Source organism: Cryptomeria japonica, chromosome 2, assembly GCF_030272615.1.
Source record: "Cryptomeria japonica chromosome 2, Sugi_1.0, whole genome shotgun sequence".
Taxonomy (NCBI): Eukaryota; Viridiplantae; Streptophyta; class Pinopsida; order Cupressales; family Cupressaceae; genus Cryptomeria; species Cryptomeria japonica.
Genome location: NC_081406.1, coordinates 75,859,038 through 75,885,360, shown reverse-complemented (window position 1 = coordinate 75,885,360; position 26,323 = coordinate 75,859,038). Strand labels below are relative to the sequence as shown.

The window sequence follows — 26,323 nt, the reverse complement described above, 5'->3', positions numbered from 1 at the left end:
ACACGGCAAAGCGGTCAACAGTTTGACGCGGCATACATCTTGAACTACTTGAACACTCAAGAAGTTGGTTCAAGATGTTCACACAGGTTCAATGCTGGTGGGCCCCGCGGTTTCTAATGTTTCGAGAAGTGCATTTATTGCTAAATACGGAGAGGCAGAACCATATTGTAAAGTGATGACGTTCTTTGGTTTTTTCAAAGTAAGTGCACGTTGCGGGAACTGGCAGTTTCTTAAAGTACGCCGCCATGCATTCAATGCATGCGTGCGGGGGTCTAATCTATCAATTTGCCGCGTTCGGAATGAAATTGTGAAATCATTGCATTTAATGTGTCTGCATTATTACCTTTCTTTATAAGGTATGAAAATCATTTGTGTTCTACGTTTGCTCTTGCTGCTGGATTTGTGTTTATATTGTCCCTGGATAGGAGTTTTTCTTGCCGCTAGCCGTCGTCCGATTATATAGCTGTGAAGGTGAGTTTTTCCTTATTCTCTCCAGTGTTTTCCCTTGCATTTTCTCTCATACAGAGGTTTGGTTTCATTGCAATCAAGTTTGGGTTTCTTGTTTTGAAATCATGAAGTCCACCCTGCACTTGTTTGGAAACGTCTTTAGCATGGCGTCCACAGAAGCCATAGTTAGTGATACTGACCTCAAGGGTGAGAACCTTGAAGATTTGAAAGAAAGGGTGTTCAGGGGTGTTGATAAGTCTTTCTGTATAGAGATTTTGAGTAGTGGACTTTTAGAAGCTGCAGCCTTTCCTCCGGCAATCCCTTGTCCAGAGCTTGTTCGGGAGTGTATTGCCAGATACGACCCTGTATCTGAAACCGTCAAAAGAGATAACGGCGAAACCCTTCTCGCCATTAACCGCGAAGTGATTGCTTCGGTGTTCAAAATACCAGATTATCAGTTTTCTAATTTCTCCCCTGCTCAGTCAATTAGCGAGTTCAATGCAGATAGAGCTGGACACAGGAATAATGTGGCAAAGTACTGGTTGAAAGTCCCTCAGAGAGGTGGTTCTAGACTGCCTAAAAATCCTAACAAGAACCACATGTTGCCACATATCCATGATGTAATGCTTCTGTTACATCGAGCCAAAGGTTCTGCCAAAGCTTATAGCTTTGATGATTGGATATATTGCTATGTACAATTAGTTCTGGAAGGAAAACAATATCTGGATTGGGCGGAGTTAATTGCTGATTCGATGAAAGAGCAGTTGAGTCTAGCCAAGCAATTTCAGCAAAACTTTTTCATGTCCTCGTATCTTTTGTATTGTCTGGCTTGTGTTAAAGAGTTAACCAGCATACCCAAGCAGCCCACTGAAGAAGATGTTCCGGTGTATGAGTTTTATCCAATGCTACAAAAAGACAATGCCCTACAAGATTTTAGAAGGGTACATAATGCATTCCTGGGTGATATGTGTCATGAACTGAAAGGTACAAAAGCCAAACGGATTTCAGATGAGGCGCAGGCTTTGATTAAGAAGTTCGGAAGCTTTTACATCCAGTTTCCACACTTTTGTTATATATGAGTGGGAGGCTTTGAAGAGGAACCCTTCAAGCTTCCGCATTTCTGTTTTGATTGTTTTGTCCTAGCAGAAGTATGTAGACAACTGACTTCCGTGGTCAAGAAGGCACAGCCAAAGGACAAGTGGGAAGGTCATTTTCCAATACATTTGGGAGTGTTATCCTGTAATTCAATGTCTGATGCACTAAGTATAGGAGCAGACCTTCGAAATTTTAATTTCTCTCTGTATGCTGAAAGAAAAGGGTTTGACAACAAAGGATTATCTCGGAGCCTTGGTTTAATGCCTTATCTTCCCACGCCACAGTTAGAAGATTTCTGGGAAGACTGTTCAGATGAACTTGAAGTCTTCAAAAGAGAAAATATGAGACTGGTGCTGGAATAGGTTATTTCTCTGCAAATAAAGATAGATATTAAAGGGCTTGAAGAAGATTATCTTGAACTGTTTGAACCAGGGTATTTAGCCCACGCAGAGATTGAAATGCCCCCAATTAATTGGGATGAAGACGAAAATGATGACATTCAATCGAGAACCGGACGAGTTCTGGATAGAACAGTGGCATGGGTGACCAAGAAGAAAGCAATGAAGCCAGACGCCAAGCCTCTTTCTACGAGAAGTATGTCTTCACCAAAACGTCCTTCTAACAGTGCTCTTGTTCGTGCAGGTAAGGAAATCAAGTCGGCTCAGCCTAGACGCAGACCTAGCCCAACTCTGGATTTCAGTACCCCTCGGTATACTTGATCACGTAGTGTCGCCTAGAAGAGGATGGACCAGGTCAAGGATATGGGAGCCAAAGATGCCGTACTTGAAGCTCAGATCTTTGAAATTGAAGATTTGGATGGTGAAGTTGCTTGTGCTCTAGACTCTCAAACAGTGACTGTGGCTATGACGCCACCCCCAAAGATGATTGAAGGAACTTCTCATTCTGCTGTGACTCCTAAATGGTTAACAACCTCAGTGAACAAGAAAAGGAGCTCTCTTCCTGTGACCATTCCAATTCAGGAGATGGTTGCCAAGTACTCTGAGAAGAATCCAAAGTCAAAGAGGTTCAAGACCACCGCGCACCTAAACAATGACGAGGAAACTGGTAAGTGGACGGCGGAAATTGCTTCTTACAAACCGAGAGATGAGAACAAAGAGGCCGGTTTTGATAATTTTGAAATAACAAAAATAGAATTGGGAAAGATGAGCAGGGATACAGTTAACCATTTTTTCCAAGTATCAGCGAAGAAGATGCTTACCCGGTTAGAGAAGGATGGACGGGAGAAAAGAGAACTTAAAAGACATATAAGTGTTTTGGCTCAGTTCATCGAGAGCATCGGTTGCCTTGGAGCAATGCCAATATCCCATGCCACTGAGAATTTTGACCCAACTTCTTCGGAAAATAGGAAGTTGATGGATCAAGTTCAATGGGCTAAGAGCATTGTTGAAGCGGTTGAAAAATGGATTGAACAAGTGATCAAAGATGGTGAAAAATACATTACCGACTCCCAGAAGTTGTGTGATGAGGTACAGGGCCTGATTTCTGAAATTCAAAATCAGCTTGTACCATGGGAGAAAGAAGAGCACAAATGGCAAAATGTCTTGCCTCTGTTTACCAAAATCGAAGAGTACGGAACTACCAGATTTCTCACAGAACATTCAATTAAGTTGGTATCTGATGAATGCCAACTTTTCGTGCTTAAGAAGACTATCATGTGGCGGGTGCTCACCTTTCAGTCGGTAATTGCGGATGCGAAAACCTCCGTCTATGAACTCCAGGATTTGCAGAGTAGTATTGTCAAAGATAATAAAGTGGTAAATCCTGATCATGACTGTGAACTAGGAATCTGTGGGGCAAGTATGCAGGAAGCAATCAAGTCGTTCCGGTTGAACATGGAGAAGATCAGAGTTAGGAGTAGTTTCACGCTGAAGGATATAACCAAAGTGGCTAGGATCAAACCAATGGTATTCATTGGGAATGATCAGCTGCCGAAGCACTCAGAGAAAATGGTGCAACACAGGTGGAATAAAGAGGTGGCAAAGGCGAAGCTTAATGCAATGAAAATCCCAAGCCAATCAATGATCCAAGAACTCACGGCTGCTCATGATGCTCGCGAAGACGGAGAAGAGGGTGATGATGAGATATAACATAATGCATCCGCTTTAGGCTTGTTTTCTTTATTTTTAAAAACAAAACATTTTTCATAGTCATCCAAAAACTTCAGGACAACTGTCCCAAAATACTTTCTGTTGGTTTCGTAACTGTTTTATCGGGGAGTGGTCGAGTTTTCAGGGAGACCCCCCCATTAAGACTATAAATTAAGCAGAATCGATGGTAGAAGGGTTAGATTTTTAGTAACTGATTTTAAAGAAACTGGAATGGGTGTTTGTTTTTGTATTTTCTCATTCCTAATCAAAGGAGGAATCAGATGGTTGAAATCTGTGGTGGAAAAAGATTAGCAGATGTATCGTTATGTCTTTGATTACATAAAGATATATATATGAAATCTGGTGATATTGTTTTTGGGGAGAAGAAAGATCTGTGAATTTTGAATCCGAATGGATAACTTGTCTTTGCATATGTTCATCTGATCAGGAAACAGTATTTGATTATTTCATTGAAATTTTTCATTATCCCTCTGATGTTCTTTCTTTTGAATGTGTTGTTTACTCTGGAAAAGATTCATGTTTGTGGGTGCATTCATTTTCTCTGAATCTGTTCGTCTTTATTTGGAAGAAGTATATTGAACTTTGTTTCAGTTACTGTGATTACATACTTTGAAAATTAAGAAGATAGTTTCCGTTATTTATGAGATATAAAGAAAGTTATAGCCTTTCATCCAAGAATGATATAGGCGGCCTTATACGCTTTTTGGTTAAAAGCTTTCATTTTGGATATAAATATAAAAAAAAAAACAAAAAAAGAAAACATACTTTATGAAAATCTAGATAGGGAGCTGTACCTAGGCAAAAATTCAGAGGGAGGTGATTGAACAAACGCCGACCCAACTGTTCAGTGAACCATTTGTTCTTAAAAGAAGGTAATAGAGTCCTAAAATTAATCATTTACATGCAAAGAGCAAAATCTGTTCACTAACACAAGTTACATTCTGAAGTATATAAAGATACCGTGGGGGTGCGAGTGCCAACCGTCGCACCGCAACTGCCACCCCTCGGCTGCCAACTAACAAACCCGATTACAACTTAATTAACTAGTCGTATTTTCGTATACAATAATGCCGCCAACATCATACCCCCCAAAAGAAAAGTCGTCTCCAAGCGACTTACAACAAAAATGGAGATCATGCAACCTATACTATATACATATCAGAAAAACTAGGGAGGGGATTGAGGAAGTGTCCTTGAAGCAGAAGGCTGAGATGCCGGTGTCTGGGCCGCCAAGCGGGCGCGGAGCTCATACACCTGTTGAGTGCATACAGTCACATCTCGCTCTGCCACCAATACTTTCTCCAAAGCTGTCTTCACCATGTGTGCAGCTTCCAACAACTCCTCTTTTGTATCTGCTGCCTCCGTCGCACAGACCAACCGAGTCTGCAACAAACTCCTCTTGGTACTGACGGCATCCAACTCCTGCTGCACGTGGCTCCTCACACTCTGCTCAGCCGCTAGACGAATCTCTACCACGGCCTTCTCTGCCCGGGTCTCAGCTGTCTCTGTGTGGGCCACCTCAAGCCGTGCCAACAATTGTGCCCTCTCGGCTGCCCAGGAGGCCTGCTGACTCGCCATCTCCTTCTCCAACGCTACTCGTGCAGCCTCGCGGGCCACAACCTCCTGCTGTGTACGCCTCAATGTATAATAGGTGTCCCGGTAGACCTGCTCGATCTCGCGGACAATTGTCGTCACCGGACTCTCCACAACGGGCTGACACAGCCTCCAAGCCTGGAGCATCTCCTCTGTCTCAGTAGTCGGCCAACCCTGAGACTCAAAGCAGGTAGCAAAGGTTGCCGGGCAGCCCACCCGCGTAAACTATAAGACCTGCTCTAGCTCTACCACCACCTGCTGCAATGCTTGCGTTTGGGCAGCGGCCACCACCCGCCTACCCCTCGTCACCATGTCAGCCATGTCAGCTAAATAGGTCTCAATATCTTCCCTCGTCTGCGCCGAAGGCTTGGAAGTCTCTGGTGGAACGGACACAACCGCATCCTGTTGTGAAGGTACCTCCTCTACCATCGAAGGTGTACCATCACCTGGCACCTGCCCAGAGGCGACCTCCCCTACCTCGTTCCCAACTACGAGTCCATGCGCCTCGCCCGATGAGTTGTCCAAGTCGACTACCTCCGCTCTAGTCTCTCGACACGGTGAGAATACAACAGCTCCCTCCGGTTGTGCCAATGTCATCTGAAACCGCTGTGTGAGCCAGCTTTGCATAGCCACGACCGATGGGTCGGCACACATCTCTACGACCGGGGGATGGTTCGCTGTTGTCGGCTCCTCCAACAAAGATGCAAACACAGTCACCACGACATCACTCCCCACAACGTCCAACCGCACCTAAGGCTCTATATCCACTACCTCCCTCAACCTCGTACCTGTGAGGGGCAGTTGTACTCATTTCTTGGAATTTAATGACATAATAGGAAATCAATCAAAGTTAGAGATTTGATAAGACACTTGGCTGAGAAAGAGTCTTATCGGGTGTTTTATACTTTTGCTATAGATTCTTTTGAAAGCGGATGTTCATTGATTGGGGGATTGTTGCAAGGAAAAGATCTTATCTTTAGTGGCGCATAGATTTATTGATACGGTGATTTATAGTTTTTCTGGTTCTCGTGGAATTTAAGGATACGAAATTGGAAATATTTTGATCTATGTGCATACACAGATGCAAATTGGGTAGGATATGAACAGGCTCAGAGAGGCTCTTGAAGAGGCATCTGAGGACACTTAGACCAAGGAATATTTGGTACGTGTGGGAATTATTGTGTTATCCTTCATCTGAGGAGTCTTATCTTTAGTGGCGCATAGATTTATTGATACGGTGATTTATAGTTTTTTTGGTTCTCGTGGAATATAAGGATACAAAACTGGAAATATTTTGATCTATGTGCATACACAGATGCAAATTGGGCAGGATATGAACAGGCTCAGGGAGGCTCTTGAAGAGGCATCTGAGGACGGGTCTCTGGTGAAATCACAGGAAGATGATGATTATGAGCAGGGCACTGAAGATGGAATTTTCCAAAGATCCAGATCGTTAGCTAGGTTCGATGCACAGAGAGATTTTCTGAGAGCCACTGCAAAAGCTACAGAAAAGATCTTTAGTGACGAAGCTTCTATACCTGAGCTAGATGAGGCATATGATAAGTTTAAAGCCATGTACCCCAAATATAGTAATTCATGGAAGGTAGATGAGCTTAGGATTGACGAGTATGGACACCTTGAGGACTACAATAATGAGTACAAGAAGGTATGTTTGGATTATTGCGGATTTGGGTTGTTTTCATATTATTAGCAATTGCAGTATTGGGAATCCTCCACATTTAACCTGTATCAAAATTTTCATTTCTAGGATACCATAATCCAAGATTTATAGTGCCTTGTAAGTACCGGAAAATCCTTTTTACTGTTGATTCATGATTTTCTCTAGGATTACTTTGAAATCTTGAAACAATACATACTGCATTCATAATATCAGGTCTGGTTTGTGTCAAGTACAGTAAACCTCCTATCATAGATTTCAAAGTAATCCTAGAGAAAATCATGAATCAGCAGTAAAAAGGATTTTCCGGTACTTACAAGGCACTATAAATCTTGGATTATGGTATCCTAGAAATGATAGTCATTGTTACAAACCAATCTAGCCTTCGGACAGAGCCGCACGCTAGTTACACTTGGCGACCACTATCCGATGTGGTGACTCCTCCGTCCCTGACTCTGCCATGTCCTCCATAGGTGCCGCTGTGGTGGGGCTCGGTGGTGCTACCTGTTGCTGAAGGGGGCCAAGTGTAACTGGTGTGCGGCTCTGTCCGAAGGCCGGAATAAAGGTGCCCCCTACTCCAGATGATGGCAACGGCGTGCCCATCAGTAGCACGGGTGGGGCAAACAAAACCCGCTCCTCCGTTGCCCTACTGCTATCATCCTCCTCTTCCGTTTCTGATTCCTCTGTGCTACTGGAATCCCTCCCGCTGTCAGGCTCCCGTAAAGCCGAGGCCATATCTACCGCCCTTTTTCGCTTCGCGGAAGAGTGCCCAATGTCTAAGTGCCTCCAATAATGTATTGGAGGCTCACCTGCTGCCAACGGTCCCTGTGGTCGTACCTCTAACTCCTCCTCGGGCACTGCTTCCCGCGTGGCCTCCAGGAACAACCCTATAGCGTAGTGTGGCATATAAAATGTGCGATGCTGCAATGTCAAAAACTCATACATGCGCTCTGCAAGTAACGCGGCCCAATTGTACACGATGCCATTCATCAACCCGTTCATAAGCATAATCTGAGGGAGGGCGATGTCCGACGCCCTACCCGACCCCGTCAATCTGCTCTTGATGACATCCATAATGCATCGCCAGTGGCCCTCTGCAACAAAAGTTTTGCAGATTCCTTGACCTTTAGTGGCATTAGCCACGCTGTCCAACTCTGCTGTCGTCAAGTTCCTCGAGATTAATTTAATCCACCACTCCTCTTCCCGCTTCATCTTTTTAGCCTTCAGTTCTATTTTCTTGCCCTGTCTGCCTGGAATGCCGAATACCCTCATGAAGTCCCTTGCTTTGAAAGATATGGTAACATCCCTCTCGAGGTATTCGAAAGTGCTGGTGCATGTGTGCCTATCGAAGGTGTCTACCATGAACCGTAGGGCACCCTCATACTCGCGGATAGGAAACACAGGCATTCGAATAGCCCACTCCACTTCCGCCTTACGGAGGTTTTGCTTCACTAGATCATCGTCGGGAGTGTCCTGCCACCATTTCCGGCATTCCGACCCATTCAAGCCTTCAAAGGTGATGTTCTGGGGCGTCAATGTGTTTTTCACACTTATGGCAGCCTGTGGTGCTTTCTGCTTTTGCTTCTGTCGGGCGCTGGCATCCATGGTGCTGCCTGCAACATGTACACTTGATGACAAAACCCTGATATTGCTATCCCTTGGGCTGCTACTGGAAGAAGCTTGCAGCTGTTTTTTCCAACTTTGTTTCCCTGTTGAATCCATTAATCTCTGGTATAACTTGGTATAACTGATTTCCGGCTAAAAATCATACGGTCGTTGGACACCTTCGTAACGGCCTTCTTTGTTGTGTATGGCTGCTGCTGTGCGGGCTACTGGGGGTTTCCTTCACCTTCTTTTTGTTCCTTTTCCTTCTCCCCTTTTTTTTTTTCTTCCTTGTCTCTCCCTTTGCCTTCCTTCTCCCTGTGCGTGGGCTGCGTGGTGTTCCTTTATGCCGGCTGCGTGGTTTTCTTTATGCTGGTGCGGCGTGTTTCTTTTTTCTTGCTGTGCGGCGTGTTTCTTTTTTTCCTTGTTTGTGTTGCGCGGGGGTTTAAGTTGGGTGTGCAGTGTGTGGGTGACCACCGCACGGTGGCATCCACCGTCGATGGCCCCACCGCACGGTGGTTCCACCTTCGGTGGTTTCACCGTTGGTGGTTCTACCTTCGGTGGTCCCACCATACGATGGACCCACTTTTTTTTTTTTTCTGTACGGTACGGTTGTCGTACAGACCGTACCTCTTTTTTTTTTTTTTTTTTCTATCTTATAATAGACTGACAAACATCCAGACTAGAGGGGCCAGGTTCTCTCCGTTCGTGATAAATCTTTAATTTCGATCCATTGACGACGTCTAGCACCTCCTTCCCATCCAGCGTCCACAACTTAATCGCCCCGTTGGTATTGACCTCGCGTACCCTGAAGGGCCCTAGCCATCGCACTTTGAATTTCCTAGGTTTGATTTCGTTCTTCTCGTTGAATTTCAACACTAGCTGTCCGGGAGTAAACTTCATTTGTCGAAGGTGCTTGTCGTGCCACACCTTTCGTCTTTGCTGGGCTGTCTCTGTGGCCCATTGTGCCAACATTCTTTTTTCGTCCAACTTACTTAAGGCATACAGTCTCTCCCTCAGGCTTTCCATATCCCTGAGTCTGTTCTCTACTGCAATGCGAAGGCTTGGCACCATGAATTCTGCTGGCACCACCGCTTCTTGACCATACATGAGTTGGAACGGAGTCTGACCCGTGGTCACTTTGTAAGTCGTTCTGTAGGCCCATAGTACAAAGGGTAACCTCTCCTCCCAATCTTCCTTTTGTACCCCGTAGGACTTGTAAATTACTGATACCAATATTTTGTTTGTGGCCTCCGCCTGGCCATTGGCATGTGGGTAGTACGGGCTCGATAATGAGTGAAAAATCTTGAACTCTGATGTCAACAGCCGTATTACATGGTTCACAAAGTGGCCCCCCCGGTCACTGGTCAACTGAATAGGTATACCATATCGCATAATGATTTGTTCGTAAATAAATTTCGCCGTGCTTATTGCCGAATTATCCGGGAGAGCCCTTGCCTCCACCCACTTGGTCAAGTATTCTATCGCAACTACAATGTACCAGCACCGTCGTGTGCGGCTGGCCTTAAGAGGACCCACAAAGTCGAGCCCCCATCGTTCAAAGAGTTCCTGTGCGTGCGACGGGTTGAGGGGCATGAAGTCTCGCTTCAGAGGTTTGCCCGCCCGTTGGCAAGTGTCGCACCCCACGACCCACTCCCTGGCGTCGTGATGTACCGTTGGCCACCATAGTCCTGCGAGAAGCACGTTGCGGGCTGTAGTGTCTGGGCCCATATGTCCACCTGCAGGTCCTTCGTGTGCCTCCCTTAATACGCTCGAGACTTCTTCCTCCATGACATGCCGCCTTAATACCTGGTCCGGCCCCATTTTGTAGAGTAACCCGTTGATGAGCGAAAAAGTCCCGCTCCTTAATACGAGCTTTCTCCGTTCCCTTGGAGGCATACCCTTCGGAAATCGGGACGTCGATAGGTACTCTCCAATCTTCCTGTACCACGAAGGGAGTACAACTATTTGGAACAAGTGTGCATCCGGAAAATCATCATTTACTCCCTCTGGAGGTTCCCCCGACTTAATCCGGGACAGCTGGTCGGCTATGACATGGCTTCGCCCTGGTCTTACCACAATTAAAAATGTGAACTCCTGTAGTAGCAATAGCCAATGGCTTATCCTCCCCTGGATAATAGGCTTGTTTACCAAGTACATGAGTGCCTGGTGGTCTACGTAAAATGTGAATGGTGTGGCTAGGAGGTAATGACGGAATTTCTGTACGGCATAGACCATACCAAGGGCTTCACGTTCTGTGGTACTGTAGTTCTTTTCCGCCTTCGAGAGCAACCTGCTGGCAAAGTAAACGGGGTGGTCCAACCCATGTCCTCCTACTTGGGCTAATGTAGCCCCGATGGCATAGTTTGAGGCATCCACGTGAACGTGGAATTCCTTATCCCAATTCGGGTATGCCAGTATGGGTGCTCCCATCAACCTTGTCTTCAACTCTTCAAAGGCCTTGCTCTGTGGCTCTGCCCAAATGTATGGTTCCCCTTTCTGTGTCAACTTATCCAATGGGTGGGACACCTCAGCGAAGTTCTTGATGAACCTCCTGTAGTACCCCACATGACCAAGGAAGGACTTTATCCCCGTGACGTCCGTAGGAGGTTCCATTTCTACTATTACCCGAATCTTGTCCGGGTCCGTTTTCAATCCTTCTTTACACACAATGTGTCCCAACAATCTTCCCTGTGGTACCATGAATCTACATTTCTTCGGGTTGAGGGCCAACCGTGCCCTCCAACACCTCTCTAGGCACTCCCCGAGAGTTTTTAAGTGGATGTCCTGTCCGCTGTAAATAGACCAATCATCCAGGAAGGCTTTGAAGTTCCCCACCGACATCTTGTCGAAGATGTGCAAGATGATGCGCTGAAAGGTGGCAGGTGCATTGCATAGACCGAAGGGCATTCGGTTTTATGCGTACACACCGTCCTCCACCACGAAGGTTGTTTTCAACTTATCTTCCTCTACGATGGATATCTGGTTGTACCCAAAGAACCCATCCATGAAGGAATAGATTTCATGTCCAGCTACTTCCTCCAAGATGCTGTCGGTGAAGGGTATGGGAAACGGGTCTTTAATAGTGACAGCGTTCAGGCACCGGAAGTCTACACAGATCCGGATCTGATTGGCCTCTTTCTTGAGGGAAATCACAGTGGGAGACACCCATTCGCTTGTCTGCACTTTGAAGATTATGCCCGCTTCCAACATCCGCTCAATTTCGTTGTTCACCCGTGCAGCATAATTTTTGTTCATTCGGTAAGGCCGCTTCCTCACCGGCTGGGCTCTCGGTACCAATGTTATTCGGTGTACACATAACTCTGGGGGCATGCCCTTCAAGTCCTTGTATGTCCATGCAAAGACATCCTTGTATTCAAGGAAAATTTTGAAGGCTGCGGCCTTCAACATTGGATTCTAGTAATCTCCGACAAGGATGATCTTGGGGTCACTCGTCTCCCCGAGTTTTGTCTCCTTTAAATTGGCTTCCTGATATTTAATGGGCTCCCCCTTCGGGAATTGGTGTGCCGACGTCTCATTCACTGATGCCTCCCCTTCTTTGTACTCGCCATATTCTGGGGGAAATATATCTGGTTCTTCTTCGATGCTCAATACGTTGCACGAGGGTGTAAATAGTTCATAATCTCCCATTTGCCAATGGAAGAGGCCATTCAAAGAGTCCCCGTCGTCCCCTGAGCATGCCTCCAGTTCTAACACACCCCTTCGTCACTAGGCTCCATGCGGCGTCCATCTCCACCCTCTCCCAACTGGTCTCCCTCAGGTTCCGAGTTGGAGGAGGAGGCTAACTCCTCACTCACCATCTGCGTACAGAGATCGATCACGTACTTCCTCCCGACGTTTTCCAAAGAAAGGGTATTCCGCTTCCAGTTATGGTTCGCTTTTGCTGCAATGAGCCACCCACGCCCGAGAATGGCGTCATATCCTTTCTGCTTTAGTGGGATTACTACAAAATCCAGCACGAATGGTTGCATGCCAACCATCACCTGCTGGCCCATGAGGATACCAAGGGGTTTAATCCCGTGTTGGTCTACCCCTAGTAGGTTGAACGTAGGGGGCCACAACGTTGGCTTTCCCAATTTTTTCCATGTCGCTTCTGGGAGTACATTTACTCTTGACCCTCCGTCCACAATAGTGTCTGTCAAGGTAGTCCCCAGTATACCCATTTCTACCACCGCCGAGTGGTGTCCGCTGTTGACTACCAACAAGATGGGGTTGACCGTGGGGCTCATGACCTCCCTAAACATGGGGTCGGCTGTGGGGCTCACGTCCTCCCTCGTTTTTACTTGTGGGGGTATAGAGTTTAAGATAGCCGTTTTTAGCTGCAGCATGGTCTCCAGGAGGTCTTGAATTCTCACGGGTACCTCTACCTGCAATATTTGCCGTAAGATTTCCTCTTCTCCCCTCGTCCGTGGTGGACTTGCTGTCTGGTGGCTGTTCTGTCCTTGTGCGGCCATTTCCTTTGTGATCTCGTCTTTGGCCTCCCGCATTCTCTCGGTCTCCGTGTGGGGATTTGGGTAGGCAACCTTTTTAGCCTGCACCCTTGTGATTGCCAACACTTTTGCCTTCGTGGGTTCTATGTTTAGAAGGTTTACACCAGGCTTCGGGCAATTTGCGTCCTCATGGTCGCCTGGCCCACACCATCGGCAGAGGTGCTGAGGGTTGGCTTCCTTTGTGCAATCGCAGGCGAAGTGTCCCCACTGATTGCAGGCCCTACACTGAATCATTGGCCGGCCCTTGGCGTCATACTGGATCTGGTTTCTGTTATTGTTATTATTTCTTCCACCGCTGCGTCTATTATCCCGATATCCTCCAGATGATTCCGTTGTGTTAGTTTGTTGGCCCGTACCCATTGGTGCGGATGTTGTGGCTTGCTTCGTGAACAACACCTGGTTCATTTGCATGCTTCTGGTTTTCATGTTGTATGGGCACTCCTTGGTGGAGTGTCCCATCACTTGGCAAATCTCGCAGAATGCCTTCTTTGGGCAAGTACCCTTTGTGTGCCCCTCCTCTTTGCACTCAGTGCACCATATGTCCCCTTCGGTCCGACTAGTGCTTCTCATTGTTTTGAATTCCCTTCTCATTCGCTCCATTTCTTTCTGGAGTGCTTGCACCCGTTTGCCAGCCTCGTTGTCGCTGTTGCTTTCATGTGACGAGTCATCCTCCTCGGACGAGCTATCCTTATTCTTCTTTTTCTTCGATGTCTTGGTCTCGCTCTCGAGATCCATCGCTCTATTGTATGCGTCTTCGTACGATGTAGGTGGAACGATTTTGATCTTCTTTCGGAGGGAATGTTTTAGTCCCTCCACGAACCATCGCTTTTTCAACCCATCTGCTGGTTGACTCTCCATTTTTCCCAGTAGTTCCTTCAGTCGTCGACTATAAGCTCGCACTGTCTCGTTCTTATTTTGCTTCGTTCCATAGATCTCGGCGACTATTTCGTTGTCATCTCTTAGGAGACGGAACTCTATCCCAAACTCCTTCAGGTCGGGCCATGTGCCGACTTTAGCTTTGTCCATATCTGAGTACCAGTCTATGGCCACTCCCCTCAAGGTCGCTGGGAATTGTGTTACCCATTCATCTTGATCGGTAACACTGTTTGTTGACCATATGGTTTCGCACGTTCGACAATGGCGAACGGGATCCTCCTTCCCGTCACCATTGAACTTCGGTAGTTTCTATTTACCTGCCATTGATGGGGGTCGTCTCCCCTGCGATGGCTGTTGTTGTGTTTGAGCCCCTGCACCGCTTCCTCCAGCGCCCGTGGTGTGTCTTGCGTGGGTGACTGGTGGTACTGTGTTCTGCCTGCTGTGCGTTGCACCTACAGCCATACGGTTGCCCTCCCCTTCGCTCTCACCCGCGCCCACTCCTGGTTCCCGTTGGTGATCTTCACTCCGTGGTGTAAGGGATAAGTTTCTAAACTGATCTCGAGTCTCCTCGACTAGATTTCGGCGTAACCTTGTTTCTTCCAGAAACTCTTCGTGGCTCCACGTCCTACGATGCGCTGGTGACGCGTAGAAATTTCCGTCGGCTTCTGCACCCTCCGTGACACCTCCTTGGTTCCCCTCGGGCCACCCTTCGGCAGGTCGTCCTTCGGCAAGTTGCCTCAGCCTCCGTTTACGTTCTACTTGCTGCTCTAGAATCAAGACCCTCTGCGCGGCCTCCCACTCGTCCGTTTCTGCTTTTTTGTTTCTATCTTTATTCAATAGGTTGGGCATTAATTGTCGCACATTTCCATAACTCACAATACATAAATCAAAACCCATCTTTATTAATTCATTTCCTCCAATACAACTCGTGTCAATGACACTTTTATTTGAATATAAAAAGTTCAAGGTTCAATTCCCTCCTGGCCTAGCGCCATCTTGTTCCGTTTCCCGTCGGCTGTTTTCTTCGTAGCGTTGAAGGATTTGTTGTCGTTGCTCTTCCTGGGCAATCTCCTCCAGGCGAGCCTGTTGTGCCAGCGATGCCTGTGCAAGCAACCGGGGGAAGTGGTTCATCAACCGGTTTACTGCTGGGCTAACCTCCAGCGCTGTCCACACGGCACTTGGTGGGATTTCCGCCTCCGTCGCCTCTCGTCGGATGTAGGTCTGGATGGCTACTTGGAGCAAAATTGAAAATTCTCTCATTGCCGTGTCTTCTCCTGTGTAAAGTTCTATTCGCGCGTCGTCGGCCTCCGGGTTTATTTCACCAACGGGTAGGCCCATCGTGTCCGTGCGCCATCCGCGTCTTCCTTTCTCGAGTACGTCTAGGCAACGGCGCCAAATGTTTGCCCTCTTGGGTGAATAACTTAAAGCATGAAGCACATAATGCAGAGTGATAATGCCATAGATCTCATACAAGTATAAAATATGTTATTCCATTCATAATCGTGTGTTGCAAGTTACATTCTGAAGTATATAAAGATACCGACGGGGTGCGAGTGCCAACCGTCGCACCGCAACTGCCACCCCTCGGCTGCCAACTAACAAACCCGATTACAACTTAATTAACTAGTCGTATTTTCGTATACAATAATGCCGCTAACAAAGTGCTCCAACCAACATTCTGTTGTGACGTTTTCACACATTGCCCCATTGCAAATAGGGACCCCCAGTTTTTTTTTGCTTTTTTTTTTAGGTAGGTGTTTTGCTTAGGTTATCTTTGCTTGGCAATAGTTTCCTAGTGAGGGAGAAATCCTGTGCTAGTGAGGGAGAAATGTTGTCAAGGGATGCAAAAACTTGTCAAATTGCAAGAAGGTCATCCTAAGTGTTAAGTTGTCTTAACGTGCTGGTTTGTCCTCATAGAAATCAAGTTTACACTTTGCCTTAGAAATTTTGAGCAAAAATGTTGAAATTATTGCAAATAGATGTGATTTTTTGTGAAAGTCCAGATGGACTATGATTTTCCACTCTTGGGGACTGAAAACAATGCAAAACAAAGTTAAAATCCTTAAAGTCCCGATGGAGATCATTTTTCCACTATATGGAAGAGTGAAAATCCATTAGTTCCATTGGAATGGGATTTTCCACTTAACAAATGGATGAACAAAGTCAAGTTTGAGCAATGGAAGTCATGAAAATCTGTTTTGTTCTGATGAAAGTCGTTTTCCCACAATTTTGAGCACCAAATTACCTATTTCGAGTTAGGGACAAGTTTTGAGAGGGCGTAGTCTTGATGAGGGTCGTTTTTCCACTTGGAAAGAAAGTTTACAAAGCAAAAAACACATTAGTCCCGATGACTCACGAGTTTCCACTCTTGGGACTTAGTTAATAAAAGAATGAGGGTACCCATGTGGAGAGTCCTGATGACCAAGGAATTTCCACCTTGCAAGCAAAAAGTCCCAATGGACTTCAATTTTCCACTTCAAGCAATATTTTGTCCCACATGCATCACGACGTTGTAGGAAGTGGAGGAAAAGTGAATAAAGCTGCAAGTAGGTGAATGAGCAAAGGTAATACAAGTATTGATTAGTCCCTATACCCATCGAATCTCCACTTGAAGGCAAAATCACAAAGGAAAATCATGAGTCGTGAGGATTCAAGGAGTGCCTATGGAGATCGAATCTCCACTCCAAGGGTAAGAAATCAAAGTGATGCTGAAATTTAGGGATTTCCTATGGGTATCGAATTTCCACCATGGATAAATTATCAAATAAGGAGGAAATTTAAGGTTTCCTTATAGGGATCGATTTTCCACCAAGGATCAAAACAAAATGAAATATCAAGGACAAACAGTCCCTATGAAGGGTGAATTTCCACTTGAGCTGAAAATGTGCAAGTCTGATCAAATTTCATAAGGACAGCCCAGTCCCTATACTAGTTGATTTTACCCTTGCATAAAAAGTAAATTTTCAAAGGCAAATTCAAGATGAATCTGAAGGAGAAATGTGTCCCTATGAATAACAATTCTCCACCATTGCATTTGGTGGAAGAAAACAAAGGAAAAATCAAATTTAAACCAAGTCCTTATGCAGGTCAAATTTCCACTTAGAGGTGATTTGTAATGACATTTATCCCACATTCACTGTGAGGTGGAAAATGAAAGGAGAAACCTGAATAAGTGGCAGTTGAACTCATTAAAATAAAACATCAAGCTTGCTGATTTATCACCAGGTCAGCTAGAAGTGAAGAGGAAACTGCATGAGAAGAGAGCATTTTCAGACTTAGCCAACAGTGAACAACTTCAAACATGTGATTTACCAGCAGACATTAGTGATTTTGTAGGGAAAGTTTACAATATAAATCGTCCAAGTAGGGATGCATATCAGTCCCATTTAGGGACAGCATTGGAGAAAGTTCGAATTTATGGCAGACCTGAAGGTTAAAGTGGCATCAGACCTAAGGACACAATTTATGATCAGACCTCCATTGAAGTCTGAAAATCAGATTTTTTTGGGGGAACAAAATTTCTAGATTTGAGTTGAATCTTCATGTTCTTCCAAGATTAAATGGTTATAGTTTTAAATTTCTGATTTAAAGGGGTGGTTGATGTTGTTTTCATTGATATTTATACGCTTCTTGATTCATAATGTCTCCTTTTTTCAGGTTCAATACAAGGGTAAGAGGTGAAATGAGAACTTAACCACAGGGAGTAATCGAGATGTTCAAGCTAATTCCTGGGGACTAATTCTGTCCCTATACACATCGATTTTCCACCTTCTGTTTGGAGAAAGGAATTGAAATCAAAGTGAATTAGTAGGGACTAGTTTGTCCCTATCCCTATCGATTCTTCACCAAGTTTGATGCAAAGAAATCAAGTCCATGGTGTAGGAGCACCCTTCCAAGCTCTTCCTCCTCCTTTGTTTTGTTTGTGTTCTTGCTTCTTTTGAAGCCATTGTCTATAGAATAAGAGCTATGTGCTCATGGGTACTAGTTAGGGTCCTAGTTGAGGTCTTAGGGTCATAAGTCAAGATTGAGATTTTCTTGAAATTTGAGGGTATGTGTGCCTTTGAGGTGTTTAGGGGTCCTTCCTAGCATGTTGGTGTCCTTAGGTTTGCCCAATATGGGTCTAGGAGTCGAGAAAAGCAACATTGGGAAAGTTGCTCAAAAGTTGCAAAAGTTGCATGACAACTTTGACAACTTTTAAAAGTTGTCAAGCAACTTTTCCACCATGAGGTCAAAATCTTTAATGTAGCGTGGACAACCCTAATATGGGCACACAGACTGAGGCAAAGGTAGTATAAGTAATTGCAAACCCTAAGTTAATGGGTTGGATGTCAGATATTGTACGGCCCAAGCAAAGTGACCTGACTGAGACTGCAATTTTGTTGCCAGTCGGCACAAATGGAGTAAGGAAGATTGTTAATGGATTGATTTACGTGCAAAACTATGTGGAGTGGCTTCTATGGTGTAAATACTTTCATTTTGAGCAATTAGATTAGGTTTTGGTTTGTAAGTGTGGTGGACTTGTAAATATTTTGAAGTTGTCTTCTCACTATCCAGTTTTGGACTGGTTTGTGCAAATGGAATCATGACTCCATTCCCCATTGTGGAACCTCCATGAAACCATGGGGAATGAGAGTGCAGGCCTTGTACTATACTACAAAACAAGCAAGCCCTTGAAAATGCAGGGAGGCCATCAAAAGACCCAATCCTAGGCGAGACTGAACAGTGCCCGACTAGGAAGGGTTAAGTTGCAGAGGTCTTGGAGAGCAAGGTTGGTTAGAGGAGAGTGCACCCTTTGGAGGAGGTGTAGAGGAGTGTGTGAAGCACCACTGGTGTGAAAGAGGAGCCTCCACCAATCCAGACAAGGTGGCTAAAACTCAAAACATACACTGTGACCCAGACAAACCATAAAAACCCTCACAAAACCCTTAAAAACCCCAAAATTCGCCCAAGGCACTGTACGGCCACTTGGAGGCCCAAAACCAGAGAAATCCTTGAGCCCTTGCCAAATGAATGGTAGTCCATTTTGGGAGTTTGGGTAGTTTGTGCATCGTTTGTGAGAGGGAGCCCTAAAGGACCGGGTAGGAGGCCTAATTGGTCAAAATCCTTGTAGCCCTATTTTGTAGGCAAAAACACAAAACAGTGAAATCGGTAAGGGGTTGAAAGCTTGAAACTTCTTGGGGGCACATGGATGGATGTAAAGCATGGTTTAAGACCTGTCCTAACCTTGCTAGGACCTAGGAATCAGTAGGACAAGCCAAGCCCTTATTAGCCATAGTAAGGGGTTTTGAGTCTCATGAGTAGGTGAGACCTTTGGAGCAGCATTGCAACTCATTGGTGGGTGGATTGGGCAAGGTCAGGGGATTCCTCAGGCAAGGGAAGTCCTAGAGACCCTAGGGTGTGAAGAGAACACCTGGTGATCCAAGGGAAGGATCCAAGAGCATAGACTAGGCTAGTCTATCCCATTCCCCATCCCATTAGTCCACAAGGCAAGCTGAGATGGCATTCCAGTCACCATTCGTCCAATCAAAAGGGTTCCAAGTCAGAATTCATTCGAGGAGGGAATAAGTGACACGTGGCGCTACATCAAACATTATTTATCTTACTTATCCTCATCTCTCATTGGCCAATGTAATGGTGGTTGTAACAAACCCTAATTAAGGTTTCTATCTTTCGTTCTTGGCCATTGATTGTGAATCAATCTAAGCCGTTCATTGTAAATGGGACTTCTATAAAAGGGCTCAGCTCTCTCATTTGTGAAGGCTAATGTTAGAAGAGTAGAAGAAGTTGCTAAGGCAATTAGGAATTAGAGTAGAAGTAGATTAGGAGAGAAGGTAAAGATTGTTGCCAAGATCTTGTTGCAAGAGAGACATTGTTTTTCATTGAAGTTATGGTGAATTTCATATGTTGATTCAACATGTTGCATGGTCTCTACTTCTCATTTGCATTAATGTTGGTTAATTGAATGAAAGATTTTGTGGATGATTAATGTTGAAATTCGCATATCCATACTACTAGCATTTTGCTGATTGTAAACTTGCCTAGCATGGTCATCTGGAATCCTTATTTAAGCTTAACTTCAATTGTTATGCACACATTGATATGCATTGCCTTGATGGTTCAAATGACTTGGTAATTTGAACATCATATATTTACCTTAGAAGATCACACTAGCTTTGTGGAGTTGTTCATTGATGTCAAAGCAAAGTCTAGTAGAGTCTCACCAAGTCATCCACTACATCCTACATTCTAGGATTAGATTAGTCTTTTTGAACTCTTTTCCTTTTGTTCTTTCTTTGTTAGTCAAGTCAGTTCTCACGTTCTAGCAACGTCCAAGTATCCAAACATCCATGCATCCAACGTAAGTCCCCTTGTGATCCCAATAATATCAAATCACAAACACTTAGTCTATCCAAGAGCACGTCAAGACTTGACATTCGGAACCTTGGAGTCACCTCCTATGATCACGAAGTTTAGCATAAGAGGAGATTTTGTTCAAGAGAGGATAGAAAACTTAGTATTTTATTCTATGTTGCATAGTGCATAAAAAACAAATCAACACATTCCTTATAATCTAAATTGCCATGTATTGATTGATGAGAGCAGTCTGAGTGTGTTGGGGAGTTACATTGGTCAATATTCATGTTAGTATATAGAAAATCTGAGTTGGCAACAAGTTATTAGGGTGTTTGTAGGGTTTTTGTTTTGAGCAAAGGCCATTTTGATTTTTAAGGTCACAGTGTGGGCAGCACTCCTTGTGGGAGTAAGTGATCCTCCTTCAACAGAAAGTTTCACTTTACCTTAAATGTTGTTCAAAATTTGTTTCTCTTTAGCTTTGATCTCATGACCAAGCTTGGGAATAAACTAAACCTTGCCATTCCATCTACTTAAGGATTTAATGTGCCTATCAAAGCTCATTCATCAAGATGCATTACGATGAATGAGCTTTATTAGGCACATTAAGTCCTAGACAACTTGGACTTTGCTGGCTTCCCATATTTACTTACACCAATTTTTAGCTAGATTTTAGTGTTAGATGCAGCATGATAGATTCTCGTAATATGAGAACTAGATATGAGGAATGCGTGCCATTAAGTTTTGTCGCATCATATATTTATTTCTGCAGGATCCATATGCTTATCTCATGTCCATTCCCTAAGGAATTGCAAGGTCGATCCATAATCTCCACTACATTCATTAAACTTACTGTTTTAATACAACAGATATTTCATGCCAGATAGAAGCTATGTTGGTCTTCTTATTTGTAGCATTACCAATTTAATATCATACATGATGTTATGATGACGTTATGGTCTTCAGTTATCCCTCCAAAATCTGACTGGTGTGGATTGTGTTTGGTAGGGTCATCATAGTTAGGGATTTAGCCAACCTTCTTGAGGTGTTAGTTGTGTAGCATTTTAGTGAACATGTAGAGGCTGGAGCTTAAAATACTTCTTCCAAGAATGAAAAAGCACATCTGAGTTGCACGAGACTTCCTCACTCATGTTTTGCAGAAGCATGTCAAAGTTTTGCCCTATGTTCTGATTCTTCCTTGAATATTAATGATTCCCCTCTTTCTGGATCCCCAAATTGCTAAGAGGTGCCAACAGGGACAAATTTGGCTTGAAATTGTTTGAACTTTAAAGGAAATTTCCAGCATTCTGTGGTGCCAATCAATGTTCATTGAAGAATTCACAAATATATTTCCAAACACATGCCGCATGGACATTTTAGCAGTATGCGATCTATTTTTTTTTTAAAGTTCTGTTGGCATGTGTCATGCAACACACTCTGGGATATGCTAATCCAGATTGCTTCAGCAGCACATCCTTAGACAACATCTTCTGATGGACTATTAGCCACATAAATTACCTGCTTTCTAAATACAAAAGGTTGGGCAAAATTTATCTCTAGATGCTGTCCCTTGCCAGTAATGCTTTATTGGAGGCTCTTTATATCCTTGTTTCACTGTATTTCATTCCTTACCTTTGGCTCCGCATCATAGAGTATCACCCTGGTTAATTAAATTTGTTGGATGATTTAATTAACCAATAGGGACACAAAAGCAACATGATTCGATATCTATATCTTAAAGGAAAAGAGCAAAGTTATGCATTCCCTTTAGTATCCATACTAATACTATTTCCATGGAGCTTGAACAGCATATTCTTTTATATCCCCTTTCCTGGAAAATTGGCAGCAGAGCTTTTTCTATTGGGTGTTGATTATACATTTAATAAGAAATAACATCATGTGCTTATGTGCTTTTGAAATTCTCTTTTTGGGTCCAAGTACTGTAATTAATAATTATCTACCTTATGGAATGATTTGGATGGTCATAAGATAGATATAAGAGCATTTCAGACAGACTGACAGCATACTGTATTCTGTTTTTGCCCTAAATTTAATCTTACGTTTGCCTAGGTGTTACCTCATGTGAGTTAGAGGTGATAGTTTAGTTGGATTAGACTTTGAGGTATTTTTCTTTTTTATGGGTTTCATATTTCAAATTCTAATTTTTCAGAGCTAGTTGAAGGTGACGAAGAAGATGAAAGTTTATCTCAAAAGAATGATGTAAGCGGACTTTTTCAACTTGAGGATAATGTGAGATGTTCAAGTGCAAATTCATTTGATGATTTAGTGTATTCTCATCATGAGAATTCATTACCCAAACCAGGTAAGCGGAATGCCCTTCCACAAGCTTTCTTGGTAGCATCCTTGATGAAAATATATTCGCTTTGGTTTGCACTTTAATGCACTTCACTTCAAGAAAGATTAGAAGTTTAAACATGATAACTTGAGCTTGCAATACTTAAGAAACAATTGTCCATATGAATTAAGATGTATATTCTATGTGAAAATTGCAACTCCTTGGAAACCATATTGTTTTATTTTTTGTTGACAACTTTGTATCTTGAACCTTAAAATTAAGAGGGAAAGAAAAAATGTAGTCTGTACTATTTATCAACAATGAACATTCAGTGTCTACTCAAGGTTGAATATAGGTGTCCTATAAATTATCCCTCTTAAACCAGTTGAGGAAAATGAGTAGATTGGCAATTTGGATTTGTACATCTAGGTAGAGATAGGTGCAGTAACCGTGGAAAGAGATTTGAGTCTGCAAGAACCAGTTAACATAAGCTATGATGGCCTTCTGGAGATCATTGTCTGCGGAGAGGGTTGGGTTTAGAGAGATTCGTTAATCTTTGAGGGTAACTCCCTATAATTGATGGTTGTTATCAATTTAATTCTGTAATGAATAATATCATTTTACTTACACTTTCCAAAGACCCTGTTTTTTGGATGTAATTTAACAATCCTTTTTTAGCTAAAATCCTCTATGCAGCACCATTTTTACCTTCCAAGAGTCTGCATCTTATGACCTATTAGTATGTGGATTTTTCTCCGAAACAACCAGTAGGAGAGTATCTGCTTGAGATGGTGTTATGTACCAAGGGTGATGTTACATGTACATCTAAGTAATTTACCACTAGTATGTATCATCAGTGCGTAGAATGATCTAGCCTTTGTGAAAGTAGAGTTACCCTAATTTGTTATATATGGGCACTAATTGCTATGGCAGGATGCCTTATATAGTCTCTTGGATAGTTTATTGTAGGGTTGGTTCCCTTGAATCACCCTTGAGCTGTGTAATATATTTGTTATCTCTTTGAGCTTGGTTAATTCTATTTTGTATATACCTTGCCATTTCTCCATCTTTTATGCTCAGCCATTATGCAGGCATTCAACAAGCTCTATGAAAGCACTTTCTAGTTCCCATGAACTGGTGGTTTTTTTCTTGGCTTCAGCTCTCAGTTGTTCAAATCTATTGTTGACTGGCTTTGTCCAAATTTAGTAGTGAAATGTTGTTCAGTTTGTGTTGCCTTCAGTCATTCTATATTTCTCACTACTTTTATTATTATTCATAATTTTGTATTCTTTTATAATTCAGTGGTTTCCTTCATTTTTTATTTTAAGACGGCTAAAGTGCATTTAATTTATATCTCTGTTACATGTATCTGGTTCTGTTTTCTCCCTTTTATGAAGCCTTAGCTATTTATCTTCATATTAACCCATATATTCCAGCCATTCAGCATTTTTCTGTCTGTTTCTTTATATTTTTATATCTTAATCTAGACATCAGAATTGTTGTATTACGTCGTATTGTTCTGCATTTTTTTCTTGTTGTAGTTTAAACTTTAAAATGTCTCAAGCCTTACAGAGAATTGGATACACGATTCAAAAGACTGCAGAATATTTTACCATATTCTCAAAGTTTTGTTCTAAATCCCTTCATTGTCTTCAGAAAGCTTAGATTGGACTTGACCAGTTGCAGACCACAAAATATGGTAGAAACAGGTCGGGTGGGTGTGAGAAACATATTCATCAACTGCTAAAAATTGATAGGTGAGTGCTATCAGCGGCTGATAACATTTGATCCTTAAGTGAAATAGGGGCAGATAGGAAGAGCTCAAGGCCACGCAAAATGTTGTTTTCAATTCTATTGCATCTTAATCTAGCTAAAAGTTGCACGGTGAAAGACAGGAAGGATTTTTTATATTCATACATAACTCTCAATGCATCAAATTAGAAAATTATTTCATTTCTCCAATGGGGAGTCTTTTTCCTCTCTTGATCACACAAGTCTACAACTCCATGATTCCCTTTAATGGGCTTTACATCTCAGACATGACTCAAAACGTAACCACTTAACTAGTTATATATTTATAGAATTACATTACTATCATACAGTCAATTTGATGTAAAAGACATTCTTCCTCAACAGATCACCATGCCAGTCAACCTGTTCCACTGTATACTGATGGGATTTGAATATTTGCTTATATTGTTGATCATGAGCACCAAGTGTATTTTTTTATATTCATACATAACTCTCGATACATCAAACTAGAAAATTATGTCAATTCTCCAACAGCGAATCTTTTTCCTCTTGATCACACAAGTCCACAACTCCATGATTCCCTTTTATGGGCTTATTACATCGCAGACATGACTCAAATCGTATTTACTTACCTAATTATATAGTTATAGAAATACATTACTATCATACAGTCAATCTGATGTAAACGACATTCTTCCTCACACATCACCATGCCAGTCAACATGTTCCACTGCATACTGATGGGATTTGAATATTTGCTTGCGATGTTGATCAGGAGCACCAAGTGTATTTTGTATCTTATGAACAGTAACTTGGAGTTTTCCAATAATTAATACATATTATTTCCACGCAGAAAGAAAAAGGAATTCTAGATACATTTCTGCTTGAATTCTTTTTGAGATCAGCTACTTATGGCAGATTATATAGTTCTAGATTTCTGAAGTAGGTTATGATTGCCCTAAATTAGATTTCTCATCTGAGAAATGCCAGTGCATATACATTTTTTAGAAAGAGAACAAGATTTATAGCTATAATACAATGAAATGCAAATCTAGATTCTGATTGCAATTATGCTTTTGAATGCAGGCGTATTGGGTGTTAAAGTCAAATCAAATTGGACAGTTGCAAAGTGGTTTGGGTTTGGATCAAGGCAGTCTGTAAAGATTTAAATTCACAAACCTTTTGTAGAATATTGTCACATATTGCCATTTTTTATGTTTAGAAGCATTGTTAGCAGGCTATTTATCAAGCTCTTCGTATCGTATTTGGATTAAATACTAGCAGAGTATGAGTGAAACCATTGCTGTCTTGGGAATGTATTTTATAATGGTTTTTAGTTTATGAAATTTCAGTGCCCTCTGGCTTATTTGTATATTAATAATAATTGGAAGCTCAAGTTGCATGCAGGGATGTTGAATTGCTTGTTTATTGATATGCCCTGGCAATACACCTATTTCATAAAACATATGGAAATTGAAATTGGAATGTAATCATGTAGCTATTTTTTCCTTTTGACAAATAATTGATTCAAGTCGTTGGAAAAAAAATGTTATTTCTATTTTCAGGGAAGCTGTTGCTCCGGTATTTGAAATGTGCAGACTACAAGAGTTTCAAAGTGTGTGCCTGTTAATAATATACTGTAATATATGTTGGCGTGCCCAGTATGGCATATTTGGTACTGGCAAGCTGACCTTAACAATGATTGTATGTAGTCAATTGCTGCCATTGCTTCTTGTGATCAGTCCGATCATTGCTACTGCATCATGGAATGTAGAAACTCAGAAGATTCAAAATAATCCACATACATTTACTTGATTCTGATATAGAAAAAATAATTAAAGCTTAAAACATCCCGTGTGTGTGTGTCGATTTAAATGTATGTGTATATATAAATGTATGTATACATGTATATACATGTTTACACACATTTATGTATGCGTGTGTATATACCCCCTAAACTCCATTAGGGAAGTTGCTCTTCAACCCCACTAAG

At 42.8% G+C, this 26,323-nt stretch overlaps 1 protein-coding gene across 5 annotated transcripts in view; it reads left to right on the top strand.

The window, feature by feature from the left end:
- LOC131070755 (uncharacterized) overlaps nucleotides 1–25,736 on the top strand; it is a 76,715-nt gene extending 50,979 nt beyond the window's left edge. For 3 of the 5 annotated variants that reach the window (XM_058006388.1, XM_058006390.1, XM_058006391.2), the window contains exons 8-9: nucleotides 22,453–22,605; nucleotides 25,417–25,736. In XM_058006388.1, the coding sequence (XP_057862371.1) occupies nucleotides 22,453–22,605; nucleotides 25,417–25,499 (236 nt within the window). In that variant the 3' untranslated portion in view covers nucleotides 25,500–25,736. The remainder of the gene's footprint in view (nucleotides 1–22,452; nucleotides 22,606–25,416) is intronic. The other 2 variants (XM_058006389.2, XM_058006393.2) reach the window with 2 other exon arrangements.
- Nucleotides 25,737–26,323: the final 587 nt, after the last annotated feature.